At 40.4% G+C, this 19,672-nt stretch overlaps 1 protein-coding gene across 1 annotated transcript; it reads left to right on the top strand.

The window, feature by feature from the left end:
• The first annotated feature begins 8,696 nt into the window (after positions 1 to 8,696).
• Positions 8,697 to 18,627, top strand: LOC141967416 (solute carrier family 2, facilitated glucose transporter member 11-like). The gene is made up of 12 exons (XM_074921191.1): positions 8,697 to 8,744; positions 10,264 to 10,362; positions 10,920 to 11,080; positions 11,680 to 11,804; positions 13,310 to 13,439; positions 13,585 to 13,733; positions 14,303 to 14,490; positions 15,570 to 15,680; positions 15,757 to 15,858; positions 16,965 to 17,040; positions 17,968 to 18,095; positions 18,421 to 18,627. Exons 1-12 carry the CDS (start codon positions 8,721 to 8,723, stop codon positions 18,625 to 18,627), a joined length of 1,500 nt encoding a protein of 499 aa, XP_074777292.1. The 5' UTR covers positions 8,697 to 8,720.
• Positions 18,628 to 19,672: the final 1,045 nt, after the last annotated feature.

Here is a 19,672-nt window from a genome sequence, read left to right on the forward strand (position 1 = left end):
CTCAAAATCAAACTGGAAGCTAAACCTAGCATGGACTTTTCTCAATAAAATGTAATCCAAAATATAATGTTTGTCATTAATTCAGGTAGTCATATTTTATATTCACCTTTGCTTTTCATGGTGTGAGACAATGGCTCCTTCCTAGAACAGCTCTGTAGCAGGAAGCCATTAGTAACTCAGAACTGGCACATGGAAAACATTTTCAGTTATAACACATCAATTTTATTTCAAGTCTTTCTCCTTTGCTATCATTTTAAAGAAGCAGGATTTGTCTCTATGTTTGTTACTTTGTAAGAAAACTCTGCTCAAGATTAAGAGCAGGATGAAGAGAAGATGAAACATAAACATAGTTCTTGCAAACAATTTTCATGTCATGATATCACACTGTAAAGGACCCAGTATTGATCTTGAACACTGCACATGAACAAATATCAGGTAGAATAACAAAGACAACTCAATTTTTTTCTATTTTCTTGAGCTGACAGTAGCTGTATGTCCTGATTGTCTCTATAATGACTGTCAAGGATCACCCCTGATCCCTGGGAATTTGGTACAGAAGCACTCTCAACTGCACAGTCTGGGGAAAACTGACTGCACATTCCATGCATACCAGTTGCAGCAAAACCTAGAGCAATTTTTGTGGTGTAAGCAGTCTTCTCAGCCTTATTCTGGGTACCTCATGGATGGCACAAGGGTTAACAAACATAAAGGCAGTGCTGAGAGCTAGAGGACCAGAGCCCTGGACTGAGACAGGGAGTAAGGCACTTTGAGAGGCTACTGAGAAAGTAGGCACTTTGAAAATTCAGCATATTTTATAAATAATTAACTGCTAAAAAAACAACCCAAACCAAAACAGAAGCTGTGATAGCCAATGTCTGATAGCTGTGTACTGGCCTAGGACACACTGCACTCTACTAGTGCACATCAGCATACAATACTACACTTTACCACTGCTGTGCCTCACAGCACCCATGTACTGCTGCTATTAAAGAGCTGTTAGTCCTGCTGACCACTGCAGCATTTAATCACTTCCCTCCCCAAACTCTTCTACCTTCATACAGGACAATCCTTTTTCCATTTTCTGTCACAGTTACAAAAGGTGTACCATGCCTCCTGTTTAGTATGACCATAAGCCCTATCTTTCTGCAGTTTAACCATTCACATTGATTATAATTGTGCCGGAGCACTGAATCAGTATTGAGGGTTAGGGAATCATCTATTTTTAAATGTCAAATAACGTGCTTGCTACTTCTAAAGGAATAGCCACAGAAGAAGCTCTGATATTAAAGTGTCAGTGTGTGTTCCAGCAACTGAAATCTGACTTAGATTTTATATTTGATCTGGTTTCACTCCCTGTATCAAAGCAGGGAGCACTTGTGCTACAAAATGTTCTCATTCAGAGGGATCTCTCCTCTTGAGTCACTGAAATATTTAATCCATCTCTTTTAGGTGCTGTCCAATTGCTGTAAAAAACATCAGTCAACAGAAATCATACAAAGTAAATATTAACCTCAGTCTCAGAATCAGATAATTACTTAAGCAGAAGGTGCAGAAAAGGCATGACAGAAAACACCTCCTCAGTCTAACAGAGTTCTGTCTGCCTGGGATCAGTCACCCTTTCAATATAAGATGGAAACTCTCAGAAGTGGTGAGTACTACAGCTGGCAGTATCACCTGTTAATATTAAGCTTTCAGAAGAATTGAGAGGTTATCTGTTGCAATTACCATTCCTAAAGAAAATACAATACATATGTACCAAACTTTTCAACGTAATAGAGTCGACAGTGAAAAATCCTTCTAATTTTGTTACTGTAAAAATTAGAGCTAACATTTAAAACAAAACAAAGACTTGTTAATTAACTTTATGGACTAAATCATCACAAAAGCTTTGAAGGAAGTTCTAGCTGGGTAGAGAAACTGCTTTTAAAAAAAAAGTTTTAAAGTCCTCTAGTATTTAAATGGTGAGGCATTTCCATACTGTTTTCACCTTCTCCCAGAACTACCCACGTACAGTTGTGATACAGTTAAGCTTTTCTAGCTAGTAGCCTGATAGTGATATGAAATTGTGCATTTGAAAATAAAGTTTTTGTGGATTGGTTAATTGATTAATGTGAAGAGTAGCAAAACTGATAATCCGGAAACTTTATCTGGATGATCTTTTTTTACATTGATGCTTTGCATGTTCTGCTAAGATTATTTAAGCATCATCAAACAAGATGATATCCTAGAAATGCAGGGACTATGATATCACATTTCTTTTGTGATGAACTTGTACTATTCCTTGCAGGTTCAGTACCAGTGGTTGTTCGTAATGCTTTTTCTGTTGTGAGTTTGCAGATCCCTCAGAACAGGCTTTCAAATCTCTATGAACTACTTGGCCATGGTAAGAAAAGTTTAAGCAGATACAGCTTCTTCAGGAGTCATTGGTAGTGGGGTCAAAATGTAAAGGATGTTTCCCAAAATAAGTTGCAAATTGTTTCCATTGATTTTCCGTTCCCAGCTCCTTCCACCCCCCTCCTCTGCAGAAGAAAAGAATAAGAGCTAGGCTATAGCTGCCTTTGAGTGGGCATGGCCAGGTAACAAGCACGTCTGTCTCTGCACTTAACAGATGTTAACACGGGCAGTCAAAATTTTCAGGAGATATCATGTAAGGTAATTTTTAATGAGGTAATTTAGGTACCGCAATAACCTAACTGAAATAGCAGATAACCTGCTGGGAACTATCTCATCTTGTCAGCAAACTGCATGAACTACCTCATCAATTTACCACAAATTCTTTCCAAGAAATCTGTCCAGATACAGCATGTCTTTGTAATGCTACATGAAAACACACATGCATGCAAACACAAAGCCCTTTAATGAATCAATATGCTATGTTATCAGTGCAAAAAGTTGTCAGTGATTGTGACCATAGTTTCTCTGTTCAGGTTCAAGGAATGCACTTCCAAGGTACAAGAGCCATGTGATCAGACAGGGAAAGAGAGATCAGAGACTATACTGATGTTCTAACAACTGTATAGTACTAATTAAGGTTCATATACTGACAACTGTGAGATAGGATCTTATTTTCTGCAAGACTGCAAACACAGGATATAAACATACCTCTCATACCATGCCTGTTAATATCATGATGTCTGAAACTATAGGGGAATAAGTAGTTAATAATCTAAATAAAACTGCATGTACAAATATTATGATGCACGAATAGTACAGTTGTATCAAGCTTTCCTCTTTGTTCTGCACAGCTATGAAGAAACTGTGGGGTGAGGGAGAGCACCAGGCAGGAGTGGACAACCTGCAAAACCAAAAAGCAGCAATGGAAAACATCAAAGTCCTGAGTGTGCTCAAAGTGATGGAAGACCAGACTCTGCACTGGCAGCTGTGAATTTTGGTTACTGTGATCATAACTCTGCAATTCTCTGGCATTAATGCAGTTGGGCATCTTCCCCTCTCCACACAGTAATACAACACTTAGGTGTCCATAAAAAAATTCTGCCGTTTAAGCTTGCAGACACTATAAAAAAGTTGTATCTGGGTGGGAGTCAGGCAGTCATGAGATTTACTCCTGGCCATCAGCTGGCTGCTGATTTGACTTTGGATGCTTTTGCCCAGGTATCTACAACTCTTGATTCACTATCTATCTACCTACCAAAAAAAGAGAGAACTTCACTGAGCTAGCAAAGTGCTATATAAATGAACCAAGGAGTTCTGAATTATGGATATTTATTCTTCAGTGACGTTGGGGGCAGACTGGCTTGTGTATGTTAACCTGCCCACAAGAGCTCCTGTGTCCCCACACTTCATTGATTCCGAAAAGACTGACAAGATGCTGCCTGCATCTGGGATGAAATCTTATGCTTCTTTTTACCACCATGACCTCTTCCCCCACCACTCTGTGGCAGTGCTTCTATAGAGCTTGCAGCTTCCCTAACAGCATTGTAAAGGGGAATTTCTAATGCCTGCATTGCCTATTTGAAAATAAGAGCAGCATGAGACCAAAGGGAACACAGATGTAACATTGATCTTTTTTCATGCTGTTCTTTTTCCAGGTTGCACAGATTTCACAACATGGTGCAATTGCAAGTGGTAGTACTTCTGAACTGCACTGAACAAACATTAAAGCCATGGAGTAGCTAACTAAACAGACATATGGAAAAATACATGTCAGGATCGGTGTTCACTATTGGCACTGTATGAGATCAATAGTGTATTCTGCTGTGGTAACTTCCCCTTTCGATTGTCAGTTCCTTCTCTTGGATTTTACTCTCCTCTTTCTCTTTTTCCTATCTTATTCTCAGGAGTCCCAACCTTTCTGCACATACAGAAGAGAGAATTTCCTGTTGTAATTTTGGTCAGTGTCATTTTGTCTTTGCTGGTCCTTTTGTAGGAACCGGTCTCAGCAGAAACACAGCTGGAACATCGCAGAGGGACTGTTCATCTGTGTCACACAGCACCACCTCAGGTTTAAATGCATGAGCCTTGGATCCCTCTGTCCCTCTCTTATGAAGTCCAGCCATGCTCACGCTGATGTAGCTCCAGTGTCTCCTGCAAGTCAGTCCTTCACGGGTAGTCTTGCTGGGCACCTTCACTATTTCATGGCTCAAGGAACCTTTCCATCTAAGCATTCATCCTCCCAGGGGCTGCACAAATCCAATGTGCCAAACCTCAGGAGGCCTTTTCTCCCAAATGCTTACTATCGCTGCATCTCTTGCAGTTACTGATAAACCAAGCAGTAGATGATTAAACCACCAATATTAACGTTTGCATGTTGTTTTAACCCCATGCCAAGGCCTCTCTTTCTCACATTTTTGCAAGCAACATCTCAAATTATTTTGACTATGCACCCTGCCTATCTTTTACTCAAAAGGAGAAATAAAACAAGTAAGCTAGACTTTTATCTTCTATCTTTCTCATCTTTGTACTGCTGCTTCAGTGTCATTGCCATCACTGACACCTTCAAGAAGAAGTTGGAAATTCAGGTGCCATGTAGTCTTACTTATTTCAGTACAGGTCCATGCATCAGGGCCAAAATCACTGTTATGAGGCTGCAGCTGACATGCAACAGAAGTGAACACAAGCAGTGGCATCGCCATTAGTGTGCCAGAGTTATGCTTGCATCTGTTCAAGGGAGATTGTGTTCTGTAAATGTTATGGCTTCAGTAGCAGTTGCTGTTGTCAGCAGAGCTAATAAAACTGGCTAGAAGGCAGAGCACAGCCTCTTCAAGTGACTGTCTGCTAGAGTCTCCTCATACTGGTTTTTTGTCTCTTTTCTTGGGCCTGCCTGGACATACTGGGGCTAGAATAGCTGTACCTATAGTGAAAAGAGAAAGGAAAAAGCTTCATGTGAATTCCCTCATCTTCCTCAGGAAATTCACCCATCATTAACACCTCTATTTTCACTTCTGTATGTGATGATATGTGTATCTCTTGGGTTTTTGGACCACAGCTGACTTGCATCAGATGATGATCAGGACTGAAACTAAAATGATAGCAGGTTTTTTTCTGTTAAAAGCATGTGAAAAGCTTTTTAAAAGAAGCTTTCTATTTCTAACTCATTCTTGAAGTATTTTCTCAACAGTCAGCAAAAAGGACAGGTCACTGGTGGAAATATACCCCATTTACTTGCTTACCAGTCCTGATGTTAGAGGTGGTATCACACGTGCAATCCATGGTTTCCAATGCAAGTTTTTTCTTCCACTGTATCACTAGGGATTGGTCTCTGTGTGTTCCTTCCCACTCAGCTGTGTGTAAGTGGCACTGTATTGGGTTGTTACTCAGGCTTTAGCTGGGCTTACAGTGAAGTGAGTGCCTTTCCTGCCCTTCCAGATCTTTACCATTGAGCAGTTTTGCAGGAAGACACTGCTGTGCAAGGGCTGTACTTTCATGGCCTTGGCACTGTTCTATCCTCACAGTTACTCTCCCCCTTCAGTTAGAAGAAATTTTTAACTATTTTATTCCATTACTGTTTCACACCTAAAGACGGGTGTCTTTCATGTCACAGTGACAAAACAAACTGGATCTAGACAGCTACCAAGTGAAACTTTTCCATCATTGTTATCATTTTGTCATCATGTTCAAAGTGCTGTAAAAGCAGAAGAAAAGATAAATCTTTCTCTAATTTATTTCCAGAAAAACCTCTTCTCTGCTTCCTTATCTTTACTGGGATCCTCATCAGCTCAGGCATCTTCAGCTACCTCTTCCTTTCAGAGAGAAAGGAGAAGTTGCTTATGGAAATAATGGAAGAATTTGGCACTTTACATTTTAGGAAGAGACCTCATTCCTTTACAGGAAATACTTCTCTTGAAGAACATATCACCTACACTAGCTTCTAACTGGTCAGCAGAATGACCATATGTTAAGTAAGGTCATAAAGGACTGATGCTTGCAGACTACAAAACAAAACAAAGGCAAATTATTTGTTTTCCCTTATTGCAAAAGAGATTAATATTCCTTCACAGACACAAGTGGAACCTTCATGAATGAATGTCACTCTCATATCACCTTAAAAACCTGAGAGCAGTCAATAATCAATAAGTCACCATAACATATGTGGTATGCTAAAGTTACAGATTTCACTTAGGAAATGTTTTGTACCTAAATGTCTTCTTTAGTTCCAGTCTCTGAGATTTTCCTATTCAGAATTCAGTTTGGAGTTTTGGATTATAACAAACTCAAAGACTCAAATCAAACCTAGAAGAGACCACCAAGTTCCTCTCAGTGTGAAATTAAACTGCAGATGGCTTCAGTCATTCACAATGTGCTATATGGTGTAGATCAAGGTGGCTTAGAATGAAGCCCAGTTCCGACTGCTTTAGACAAATTTATGACGCACTTCATGAAAGTGAGTTTCATGTGTTTGTCCATTTCACAGCAAGCATTTCTTACAGCTCTATATAGATCACATTAAAAGATCTCCTTATCTCTGTAATAATTTCTTAAACTTGAAACCATGCACAACTTTCATAGTGTAACAGAGCTTTTCCTAGAATATAGGTGAAATTTTTAACAGAAATGGTCAATTCTATTGACTTGACAAAAACAAGGAGTAAACTCCTAGGATAAAACCCTCCTAAAATTGCTGATAAAGTGAAACAGTACCATGTTATATAGCCATGTGGAGCTCAGAATCACCAGAAAACCTCAAAAATGTAAGAGAAATTTCACTGTGAGCTGGTGGAATTTGCTACTCATTTAAGATCCTCAGTAATTATTTTCAAGCAATGTAGGAATCCTCATGACACAACCTCCCCTACACTTTGATATGATTTGATGAAAAATATGTAATATAAAGGAAACGTTAACATTTTGAAACAATAAATAGTCAATATCTATGCAATTTGTATTTTTGTATGATCAAAATGTTACAACTGTGGGTGTTCAAGAAAAATAGTTACCAAAATGCTAAATCATTCTAAACGCTATTGCAAGCCAGAATAAACAGCATTTGCCATGAAGTTATATAGGCAATAGTTGGAATTACACAACTAACCAAGGTTTTATTATTAACATGTATTTTTTCTCATTTCTTTAGACTCACAGTATTTGCAGTAAACTCCTCTGTAAATAATTGCATTATGTGTTTTATAAACTGAAAGTACAAGTCCCAAGGGTGAGCTTGGGCATTTACTGAGCGCTTTAGTACAACCCCATTACCCCATCTGCCCCCACCCCAATCCTTGGGGGTGGGGGAAAGTCCCTTGGCATGAGTAAGAGCAAGCAGAAGATTCTGAAAGCAGGACAGAACAGGGCATCAACCACACACTAAAACCCCAGGCAAACCTCTTTCTTCCAAGTGCTGTTTCTAGCAGAAGCCACATAAAGCTACAGTTAGAGCTTCACCTCACAAGAGAAGAGCCTCTGGGAACCAAAGGTGACTTTTCAATGGCTGCAACACTGATTTGGAGTTGTTCCGTGTCAAAGCTGAAACCTGAGGGATTAAGATCCCACTTGTCCCATCCTAAATCATTAGTGAATATTTTCCTTCTTTGATTACTCTCGTAAGTGGGTCACAGTTGCTGGCTATTTCAAGCAGAGTCTTCAGGACCAGATGTTCTACTTCAAAAGCCTCTGCCAGGGCACAGTATCTCTTACCACCTTTTCACCACACCTGGCTGACAAACATCCCCATAAACAACAGACAAGAAATACCCTTCCTCAGTACAGTTTAATACAGTCTGATACAGAAAGCCAGAACAGTAGAATTAGGCTTTGAAATTTGCCTGTTTTTCATCTATAAATTCTATATCAATTGATCTGAAACATAACACCACACACTTTACTTAATAATGAATAACAGTACCAAAACCTTGTACCAGCTGCTTTTGGCTTTGTGCAGATTATGGCAGATATACTCATTGGTCTGTATCATAAAAGTAAAGCAAAATTACTGTTCCTAGGAAACAGTTTAGATTTTTTTTCCTGAACTGTTCTCCTTTCCCTTTCCAAAGCCCTCGCTACCCCCTAGGTGCAAACTTCCTCTGCTTTGAAACTTTCCCCCTGCACACTGGACTAGATGCAATTATTTCCTGAAATATTTAATCCAGCAGTGTTAACTTTGGCCAGTCAAAGTAAATATAAGTGAGTGAAGATGAAATAGTAAAAATTTAACTCTGGTCCCTGAAGCCAAATGCCCACCGCCATACCAGCAGGCAGGAGACAGACACAGAAGCCTGTGATGACAAAGACACATCACACACTGAACAACCAGCCCCTAGCCGGAGATGACCAGCTTCCTATCAGACCTGGTAAGTACTTGGTCGGGTAGTTACATCTGTGACTTTTTTGTGCACTACTAGTGTTTCAAAGAAAACAAGGTCAGTATCTCAGTAAAAACAAGTTTTCTATTCATGAAAAGCACCTCAGAACTGGTTCTGCCCACCATTTTGAGATATTACAGATGTCTGCACTTCATATGCTCAGGCATCCATCTTTGTCATATTTTTATCAATATGTTAATGTTTCTTAAATATTTTCATTTACTGGAAAATATTCGCCTACCCTCAAACATAATTTGCTTTACTTACTTGCTAAAAAATAGTTTTGTTAAATATATCGAGAATTCTGTAGTGCAAGAGATGGCAGGCAGAGGTTGTGAAAGGCAGGGAACAGGACTGGATGTTGGCAGCTGTGGCATCTTGACAGGGATGTCTGTGGGAGCTTGCAGCATTTATATCCTGACTATGGCTGAGTCTCGAACTCTCACACATTAGTGAGGCACCTGCAGTTAGGACAATGTCTCTTAGAGAAAGAGCTCCCAGCTCCTGCTGGGCACACTTAACCTCTCACCCAGGAAAGAGGAATATGGCAGGGAACCTCTGAAAGGCTGGCAATTTTTCATTCATTCACTGCATATTCACTATGTCCTGCTGCAAAAGCTGCTGTAGTGTAAACCTAAGTACTCTGCTGGTTGTGTATTTTTGGATCTGTAGCCAACTAGAAAAAGAGTGGGATGCCTCTTCCCAAAGCTCCCAAGAGATTAAGATGACCATGCTGCTTGAGACAAGGAGGAGAGGCAAGAGTTCAGAACTGATGATGGTAGCAAGAGCTAGAAAAGACACTTTCCTCCTACAGCACAGCTTGAGCGGAACCGGTGTGGAGGGGAAATTCTGCCCCGAGACTTTTCCTTGCTGTTCCCTCCTCTCCATCTAGGTAAAAACCCCGTGGATTTCCAAGGGCTGCCACACTGACAGAAACCTGAGTGGAAGCACATGCTACAAGCAACATCAGATTTATTTTTTAAATTTTAGCTTCTGTGCACAATTTCAGGAGGCTTTGCCACAAAACCTGAGTTGGGGGATCACTGCCCACTATTCAAGGGCCTGTGAAGGGTAGCTAGTACAGCAGATGCTCTCTCAGATAAGATGGGAAAGGTCTGGGTACAGAGGACTTGGTCACTCCTGTGCTCACAGGTCTGAGCTGCAGATAGCCTGGCCACTGTCCAGATAGCAGAAAGTAAGACCTCCCTCCTCAAAATCACTCTCACCTATATTAGCCCTCGATTAGTCAACAGCTTGCTACACTGTTGACTAATTATCAAGGAGGTGAGGGAAATGTAGTGGTTTTCACAGATAAAAGATTCATTTCCTTGAGTTGGATGTAGGGAAATCACAGGAGGATATACACTTCACACCAGGGCAAGCAAAGGGAACATGCCTATCTGCAAATCTCTTGAACAACTGAGATGTTTCTGGAGAATGAAAGACATAATCCAAGAACAGCCTGATGTGGCTACAAGCTTAAGAAGATTCTGTTTTACCTCTGCAGGTACAGTACCGGGAACTCTTTCAAATGATCACTGTCCTGGGGATTGGTGGAACATTCCAAATTGGCTTTCAAATTTCTTCCATCACCTACATGTCTCAGGTAGGCAAAGACGCACAAGGCACACTCGTTAACAATGCCACTGAGTCTACATTCTTGCTTGAGGATGCTCCTTTCTGGAAGTCAGCAAGGGTTTAATCACAGTATTCCCCTCTCACAATTCTTTCCCATTACTATATTATCATGTAAAGCAGAACATGTCAAAGTGTTGAAAACAGAAGAAAAGAGAGACCTGCAAGTCGTTGTTTATAGAACTGTTCCTCAGAAGATACACACTGACTGGGGTGGCACCTGTCTCCCCTATAAACCTACAGCACATGTGCCTACTTCAGTGGTCTTGCTTGACTGTAATCTTCACTACAAGTCCATGCCTCTGTTCCTCAGGTCTCAAGGACAAAAAAACAAAGAATGAACTCCTTCTAATGGCAAAATGAACACACCATACTCTATTACACTATGTCTATTAAGTAATGCACACTTTTAGAGTCTGTATGAACCAGCGACTTTACCTGAAGCAACAAAATTATGTTCTAAATATAATAAAATCCATGCACTGGAGTCACAGTTATTGCTACTGAAAATTCTTTTTTCTTTCTCAGCATGTTAAGGCTTTCATTAATGAAACTTGGCTGGAGAGATATGGCTACCCCATCCATCAGGATAACCTCTTGTTCCTATGGTCCATCACTGTGTCCATCTTTGGTATAGGAGGTCTCTTGGGTTCTTCAGGAAGTAGATACCTGACTGTCAAGTATGGCAAGTATGTATGTTTAATGACAATTTGTCAATTGAATCTTACCTTAAGGAAGTGACAGTTGAGGTTTTAAATGTGAGACAGACTTAGGCTTAGTCATGGCTGTAATACAGCCAGTTTAGCAGTAGTGGTCAACAGATTTTGCTGCTCTTGTTCTTGTCCTGTGGCACAGGCTAATCAACTGTGCTGCCAGCCTGCCACAACAGATGCAGATACTCAGGCTGGGTTAGTCTTGGCCCCCAGATGAAGACAGAATGGGTTTCTTGGAGGTGCTACTCAAAGTATAGCAGCTTTGAGATGCACCTATGCTACATCAATGTGTTTCATGATGGTTTTTCAAGTGCAGAAAAGCTTTAAGACTTTTCTCCACTATGAAACCCAGAGTATTCCCAAACTCCCAGGTCCAGCCATGTGCCAAGGCTCACTGTGAGTCCAGAGTACCCAGTCCCAACAGTGTGGAAGGGCTACTTTTGGCCTGGACCACATATGTATAATTTCACAAAACTGGCAAGACAATTTCACCCAACACATCCTACATGCCAGGAACCTAAGTGCCGTTTCCTTTCCGATTTACAAAAACTCTTTTTACTTTCTTGCACTTACAGAAAGAAATGTCTCCTGTGCAACAATCTGCTCATGATAGTGGCAGCATCCATCATGGGCTGCAGTAAAATAGCCCAGTCCTTTGAGATGATTCTAATTGGACGCTTCATGTGTGGAATAAGTGCAGGTAAGTGATTTCTCACATAGGTCAACAGCCTCTCCCAAAATTGTATATCTTTATTCAAAGTAAATAATAACCCTCCACTTAGAAAATAAAATATTAAAGTCAGTGATCCCTTGTCAGAAGTTCTTCCATAACACCCAGCAATAAAGAACATAATTACCACTAATTTCACTGATACTAAATGAAATTCAGCTTTTCCAAGGGCATAAATATTCAGGGCTGTCAGGAATGTTTTGATGCAATATGAAACAAGTTTTTATTCTGATGGAAAAATATGTTTAATATTATATTAATTTTGGTTAACAATACTGGAAATTATATGGTATAAGGTTTAAAGCTAGTATTCTTATAAGGCTCCAAAGAAACAGGCTGTTCAAGGCCATTTAATTTTGACTCTGAACATATTTCAAGTATGTTCTACAGGGGCATTCAGCCTGTTTCAAAGCAGTAAGTCCTTCAGGTTAGTACAAAGAGCTGGACATAAGCAAACAAAATGACTCCTGGCAAGCAGACCGCATGCACTGAAAACATCCTGTGCTGGTATCAGTATGCCTTGTATTTGACTCCTACACAAAAAGTTGCATTTCCATTCAGTTTGGATATTTACCGGGATGCCTATTTTAACTTACTTCATTAGAAATTAACATCTATTTTTCAAATAGCCAGATTTTGTACATTACTTCTCTGACATACAGTTTTATTGAAGAACAACAGTTGTATTTTGAGAACTACCCACGCACTCGCCCTGCTATGATTTAGAAAATGTATCGTGACTCATGCAAAGACCTAATTTTTGCTAAAGAGATTTTGTATCTCCATTGCTTTGCCATCACATAAAGCCAGGAGAAGAGCATGTTGCTTTCAAAACAGATAAAAGGGGCTGTAACCACTACATCAGGAAAAAGCTCTTGTTCCCAGACTGGTTTTCAGAATATCTGAGTTATTAAGTACTTCACTAATAGCTGGAAACATCAGTTCTGCCTGAAATAATCTAAATTATTTCTGGACAGTGGAAAAGAAGTAGTTGTGTCTCTCCCCAAATCACGTACAAATCAACATTGAATATAGCACTGTATGCTTTAATCTTCTATGGACCTACCATACAGGTCTTCTATAGCATCATGTCAGAAAAGGCTGAGATTATGTGAGTTAACTACAAGCAAATTAAATATTACTACAGGGTGTTTAGCTATTCAGCACTTGCATACTCTGTGTCCTTTAAAATATTCTATGGCTGACAAGAGATACTATGATTCCCTCCAAAGGGAAAACTGTACATTTCTTAAGATAAGGAAACTCCACTGTGCAAAAAGGACAGGAACCACTTTTGTAAACAGGGTTAGAAGATCTAATACTGAAAAATCTCATACATGGATTGAGGTATAAGAAATAATTTAGTGCATGAGGCAGCTATATTCCATAATGTTTAATTATTTACACACATTTTTATTTCCAATGGTTATGAATGTCTTCTTTCTTCCCTCCCATAATTCTCTCCTCACCTCAAGGTCTTTGTGTTCCTCTACATCATCAATATGTTGGGGAAATTTCCCCTAGGAAGCTACGTGGATTTGCAAACTCTACTTCCTCTTTCTTCTGGTCATTGGGAAAAGTCATTGGGCAAATTTCAGGACAAAGGTATAATACAATTGATTTCCCATCCAATTAATTTCTGAATACCCTCTACCTTTAGCTTCCTCCTCTGCTTTTCCATCTATTCCTTTCTCTCCTCAGAACCAACACAAAGACCTTTTACTCTACACACCCATTTTATCCCCACCAGGGAGCTGCTGGGCAGCCAGTCCCTGTGGCCCATGCTTATGGCTTCCTGTGGACTTCCAGCGCTGGTCCAGCTGGTCACTCTGCCCTTCTTCCCCGAGTCCCCACCTTATCTCCTCATGCATAAAGGAGACCAGGAAGGCTGCAAAAAAGGTAACCGAGGACTCCAGGTTCCTGTTCCTCACTTTCAATTGGCTTGTGATGTTTGTTCTCCCCATATGGACAAAAATAAACAGGACAAAGTTTCCCCATGCTCGTTTCTAAGATGACTCTGTGAATACCTACTGAGTACATTTTTGTTGTAGTCCCCACATAGAACATGAAACTACGTCTCTCTACAGTTCTGTTAAAAAAAAACTTTTGCATTCAGCTGACACCATCTCAGCAGTCAGTCTGGTGGTAAATGATAAATGGCTGTTTGCACTACAGGGCTCCATAGGGCACCCCTCAGCTCTAGTTGTTGTCTGTGTACCCTGCTCATACCCTGAGAGGAGGGAGAAAAGTGGACTCATGGGCAGGGAGGACGTCGTTGTGCACCTCACTAGGCCCCTCTGTCAGAATAGGTCCCTCTGTGCTGGAGGGGACCAGGGCTCTGGAACACACTCTAGGACATCTCTGCCTCACACCACAGCCACTTGCATCACCTACTCAACAAACTCCTTAGGCAACAAACAACAGCGACGAATTAACATGGCAGGTCTCGCTCTCCTTCTCCTCCACAGCCATAAGGCAGCTTTGGGGTGAAGGCCATCACCAAGCAGAGATTGATGACATCATGAAAGAGAAGGCAACAATGAAAAACACCAAGATCTTGAGTGTCCTGGAGCTAATGAAAGAACCAGCTTTCCGTTGGCAGCTGTACATGATAGTTATTCTGACCGCCACAGTTCAGCTATGTGGCATCAATGCAGTTGAGTGTATTTCCCCCTTACAGTCTCAGAACACTTATTGACAACCTTAAAGGAGACATCATGGCTCCCAGGAGCTCCCTCATTTTTTCTCAGGCTTCTCAGGTCACAACTTGCTGTCTGCCAGCCCTCCTACAGAGGCAGCAGCAGCAGTTTGCAAAGCTTGTCCAGGCTCTTCAAGTGACATCCCTTTGCCCACCTCTTGGTCCTTGTCAGAGTTACCTTCCTCAGTAGTTAGTCTTATTTAACAGACATTTTTGGAAGCTGTTACAAGGCCCCAGAATGCACTCTTACAAATGAATCCACCTTATATTGGCAAAAGCTGCAATGTAGTTTTACATTACTGCTCTCTGCAACTGCTGCTATTTGACCCCCAGCTATTATCATCCTAGGATGTTGGGATGGCAGTATGCTCACTCTACCTTTAAAGCTAGTCAACAAGTATGCTTACTGTTCTGGCAGCTTCTGCAGTTCTCCACTCTTTCTCAAGCAACACTTTTCTGAAAGTGTTCTGAAGCCACAGCTTTGCCATTGCCTGCATGATTTTTCTACCTCTAACATCAGTATGCAGCAACATCTGTAAAGGAAATACACAGCTGAGTCTAACAGCTTAAACTGAAATCTTAATCATCTCAGCATAACTCCAAACAGTAGCAGAGATACTTGAAAAGATGCTTGTTTTACCTCCTCACAATGCCATAACCCACACTCTTCTTTCTTGAGAAAGAACACTGTATCCTACAATGATGTTTTGGGACAGGCTCCAGAAGTGATGATATACCTGGCTGTTTCTGAAAGCATCTGAAGCAGGACTCTGCAAACCTAATTACATTGCAGCAGCTGGATGTCCTTTTATCCCAGCATTTTATCTTTTATCTAATTCATTAGTTAATTACATTTTACTATGTTTTTGTCTGCCAGTAAAGTGAATACTATGAAAAAGAGTGCAAAATTCTAGCTCACTCCAAAGATGAGCTGCATGTTTCTTGCCTAGCAGCTCCTATCCAGGAGAGTATCACACAGGTATGGGTAAGAAATCAGTTATTTTTTTCTCTTACTGTTTTATGGGGTTTTTTTCCAGATTTATTTTTATACTTTTGAAGTCCTCCAGGCAGCCGGCTTTGATGAAAGAATGATCTACTATATGACCCTCTCTGTTGGACTCTCTGAACTCATAGCTACTGTAGTCTGTGTAAGTCCCATTACTATGGGAATGGGTCAGAATTTGCTCTTCTGGCACTGACACCAGTGTGATTTCTGTCCTTCAGATCTCCATCATTGAGCGACTGGGCAGGAAAGTGCTCCTAAGAGGAGGCTATTGGATCATGGGTTCACTGCTAGCCTGTATCACTGTGACTCTCTCCCTTCAGGTAAGGAAATCCTTTTCATGGCAGATTTCTCTATCTATTCTATTGATAACCTCTGCTCACAGGCATGACCATGCTGCTGAGAAAGGAAAGAGAGGCTTAGAAGTACCAAAATAACCTCTGTGTTAACAGCTTACCTTCTGAGAGGGGAATATCCTAAAGATCAAGCTTGTCTATACATAGGATTAAACCCTCTCTCAGCAAGCACTCTCCTGTATTCCTGCCTTCCTTTCAACATGATCCCATGAGCTCAGCAAGGAGCACATAAAGCACTGGGAGAATAGGACTGAGTCCTGATTTCATCAGACTGCAAGCACTGAACACTGGCCAGCATAGATCAAAATACAGTCCTAGGAAAAGGACCCTTTCTATTCATGAAGTTTTTAACAAGTCACAACAAAAACCCAGACTCCTGCATCGCTTAATTTGAAAATAATTTTGCTGCAGAACATACTGGGAATGCATATATCTGTCACAGGCTGGAGACCAGTTCACTTCTATAACAATGTGTCGTTGCTGTAGCTTCTTCAGAAGCAAGTCTCCTGGGTTACCAGTATTCATCCAAGAACTATTACTATAGGCACAACTGTAAAATTAGCCTTGAAGCAAGGTGGCAGCAGACTTCCACTTTTGTTTCCTTCATGAAGGATCTCAAACACAGGAGGGCGAAATCTTTTCTTCTAAAGCATCTAGTCTTGTATCTTCTTGACTAAGATCTAGGAAAGTTCCTTTTCAGTATCAGTTATTGAACCTACCACTTAACTAAAGTGAGGAAAGGTATGATTTGGCCTTCCCATTTCTCTAAGGGTTGGAGGAAGCACCATGGGATCAAGAAGAAAGGAGGACAGGGTTCAAAAGTACTATTCAGACTTCCTTTAATTGAAGGGTTCTAAACTTGACAGCTGCTCTACACTAGCAAACCTGCTTCTCCACTCACCTAACAAAAACCTCACTGCTTCCTCCACAGAAAAAAACACTTACACTTCTCTGCCAGTTCACCCACACTGTATATTTTTTCTTGAGGTGATGGTGTTGCAAAACAAGCAGCATTTCTAACCTATGGTTATCAACAGATTTCACCCAAAAGTTTATTATGTTTTTTTTCCCAGGACTGGTATTTCTGGATGCCATACTGCAGCCTTTGTCTGATTGTCTTGTTTGCAGTTGTTTTTGGAGTTGGGCCAGGTGAGCACTTCATTCAAAAGAAATAAAGGAATCTAATCATGTGAGTTTATTAATATGACTAGGAAAATACTGCATAACATTGCATAACACTTAGCATAAGTAAATTAATTTTACTTAATCTTGTAGTCATTTAAACATTGTGGGTCCAATCACTGGCCAGAAACTTCAGTGTCATAAGGTTTGGGTTTTGCTAACAAGAGGAAAGGAAGAGAGGAAAAAGTACTCACTGGAAAAATACAGCAAAAATAGAGCAAAAGCAGATGGGTAGAAGATTTTTTTTTAAATACTAAGAAAAAAAGAAAGAAAAACTAAAGCAAGAGTCCTTTTAAATTCAGTGTTGTATAATGTTACATTTCATCCCACATAGACAGCAGTTCAGAAGACCTACTTTGGAGTAATTCTTTTCCTAGCATATACTACTTGCTCTTCTTTAATTACTTTTTTTAAAGCCTACTCATTTTTAAAATATTTGCCTTCACATATGGAAGGGCTGATTTATTTTCCTAAATCAAAGCTGTCAAAGTTCTCTGACTTCAAAACATAACAGAAATGCCCAGGAGGTGAATCCAAGAAGATCACTCATTGGTGATCTAGCAATATCATGCTGGAAATTCTTGTTAGTAATAATAATTGTTATTCCAACCTTACACAGCTCCTTTCATGAGATGTCACACTTTCTGAAGTGTTAACTACTTAATTCTTTAATCTCCCCAATAAATGTATTTGAATAATTTACTGTTTTAATAAGCTGATATCTAGCAGTTTATAAGATGCCACAAACCTTTTCTAATAAACACTAACATACTCAAGCCTTTTGAATGCCAGCCCATGACAGTAGCATCTATCTCCTGACTGTGTAACAGTAATACTCAATCTAAATGTTCAAACCAAACACATCAGCAAGTAATAATTCTTCCTTCCTTTCAGCTGGTGCCACAGTTTCCATTAGGGCTGAAATTTTCAAACTCTCATGCAGACCACCTGCCTTTGTGATCAGCTCAGTTCTCAGCTGGCTGGGTGTCTTTGTGATCGGAACAACTTTCCCGTTCATTGTGGTGAGTGACTTTCTGTGGGACATTCCCCAGGGGCACTAAGCCTGAGCTGGCCACGGGAGCAGGAAGAAGACCAGGAGATGACAACGCCATGTCAGTTTACAGTGGCCTTGTCACCTGCTCTCCCCAGTCCACTTTTGCAACTGAAGGGCTCTGATTTGCCAAAGATGCTTATTCAGACTAAAATTATTGTCAAAGGTCAAAATGTAAAGAACTCCTTAACAAATTCAAAGTACTTTGGGACCCAAAGACAAAAACTGTCCAAGAAAGTGACAAAAGAAAAGATACGCTCATCTTGCTTTCTTTCTCACTTTGCTCTTCCCTGCAGGAAAGACTCAAGCACTTCTGCTTCCTCATCTTTATGGGGGTACTTTTCACTTCAGGGATAATTATCCACCTGTTCCTTCCAGAAACAAAAGGGAAATCAATTGTGGAAATCACAGAAGAATTCAATAAGCTAAACTTTAAAAAGAAGTGTATTCCAACAACTCCAATTCATGTCACAGAGGATTACACCTTCTGCACCAGGCTTTAACTGGCTGTTAGGGGAGTCAGGCTTTCTTAAAGGAAGGAAGGAAAAAAGGACATTTGTCATTTTCTGACTAGCAAGTTGGTCCAAATGGACTGTCAGGTTTCACATCTGTCACTTACAAGGTTCCCATTTTGCCAAACCAGCACCTTTCTCAAGCACTCCACTCTGGGCAGCTTAGAAAAGGGATGATGCTGATATTAACAGGATAGACTAGTGTGAATCATGAGCATTTTGGCTTAATTTGCTGATGTGTAAATCTCCTCTTAACAGAGCATCTAATACACACTGAAACTACATGTAGAATTTATAAACACTCTGCTGACCACAGAGAAAGGGAAGACCTGTGATCCCCTCTCTCTCTATGATTTCTGAGTGTGTTTTTACAACCCTGAAATGGGAATAGTGAAGTTCTTGGCTTGCTATCTCTGGCTAGGGTTCAATCCATAACAGATTAAAGAAAAAATTTAGTGGAATAGGAGAGTAATTCTTTGTTTCTCTAGACTCAACTGAATAATCAAACCTTGCCCAGTTCCCATGCATAACGCCATGTTGTCCTTGTGTTGTATCTAGTTTTACAGACTTCAACCCCTTTGGATTGAAGTTTTCCATGTCATGAGCCACCCTTGCTTCAACTTTTTTTTTTTTTTTTGCTAAAAAATTCAACCATTTGATTCTAAGCTCAGACTTGTTCATGAAAAAGTATGGGAAAAAAAGTTCCTATACAACTCTTCTCAAGGGATAGTGCCCTTCAGTGGCAATACAGCTAAAGGACTCATGAGTGGAAACTAGTTGCCATAAAACACAGGCGCCTGGAGTCATTTTAGATGCTCTGTGCTATCTTGAGTCTGAAGCTCTTCTTCCAGGGTTAGAATTCCCACAGATATCTCATAGGCTGTGAATCCCACAGCAATTTAGCTGCTACTTGCCTTTCGGCTACCTGGACCCAATTTACTCCAGAAGAACTGCCCCAGACTGAAACTCCTGGCTATAACAGAATACCTGTTGTTTTACAGTTTCTCTTAAAGACATCTGTACAGTACCTTGCTGT

This window comes from Athene noctua, chromosome 17 (assembly GCF_965140245.1).
Source record: "Athene noctua chromosome 17, bAthNoc1.hap1.1, whole genome shotgun sequence".
In the NCBI taxonomy this organism is placed as follows: domain Eukaryota; kingdom Metazoa; phylum Chordata; class Aves; order Strigiformes; family Strigidae; genus Athene; species Athene noctua.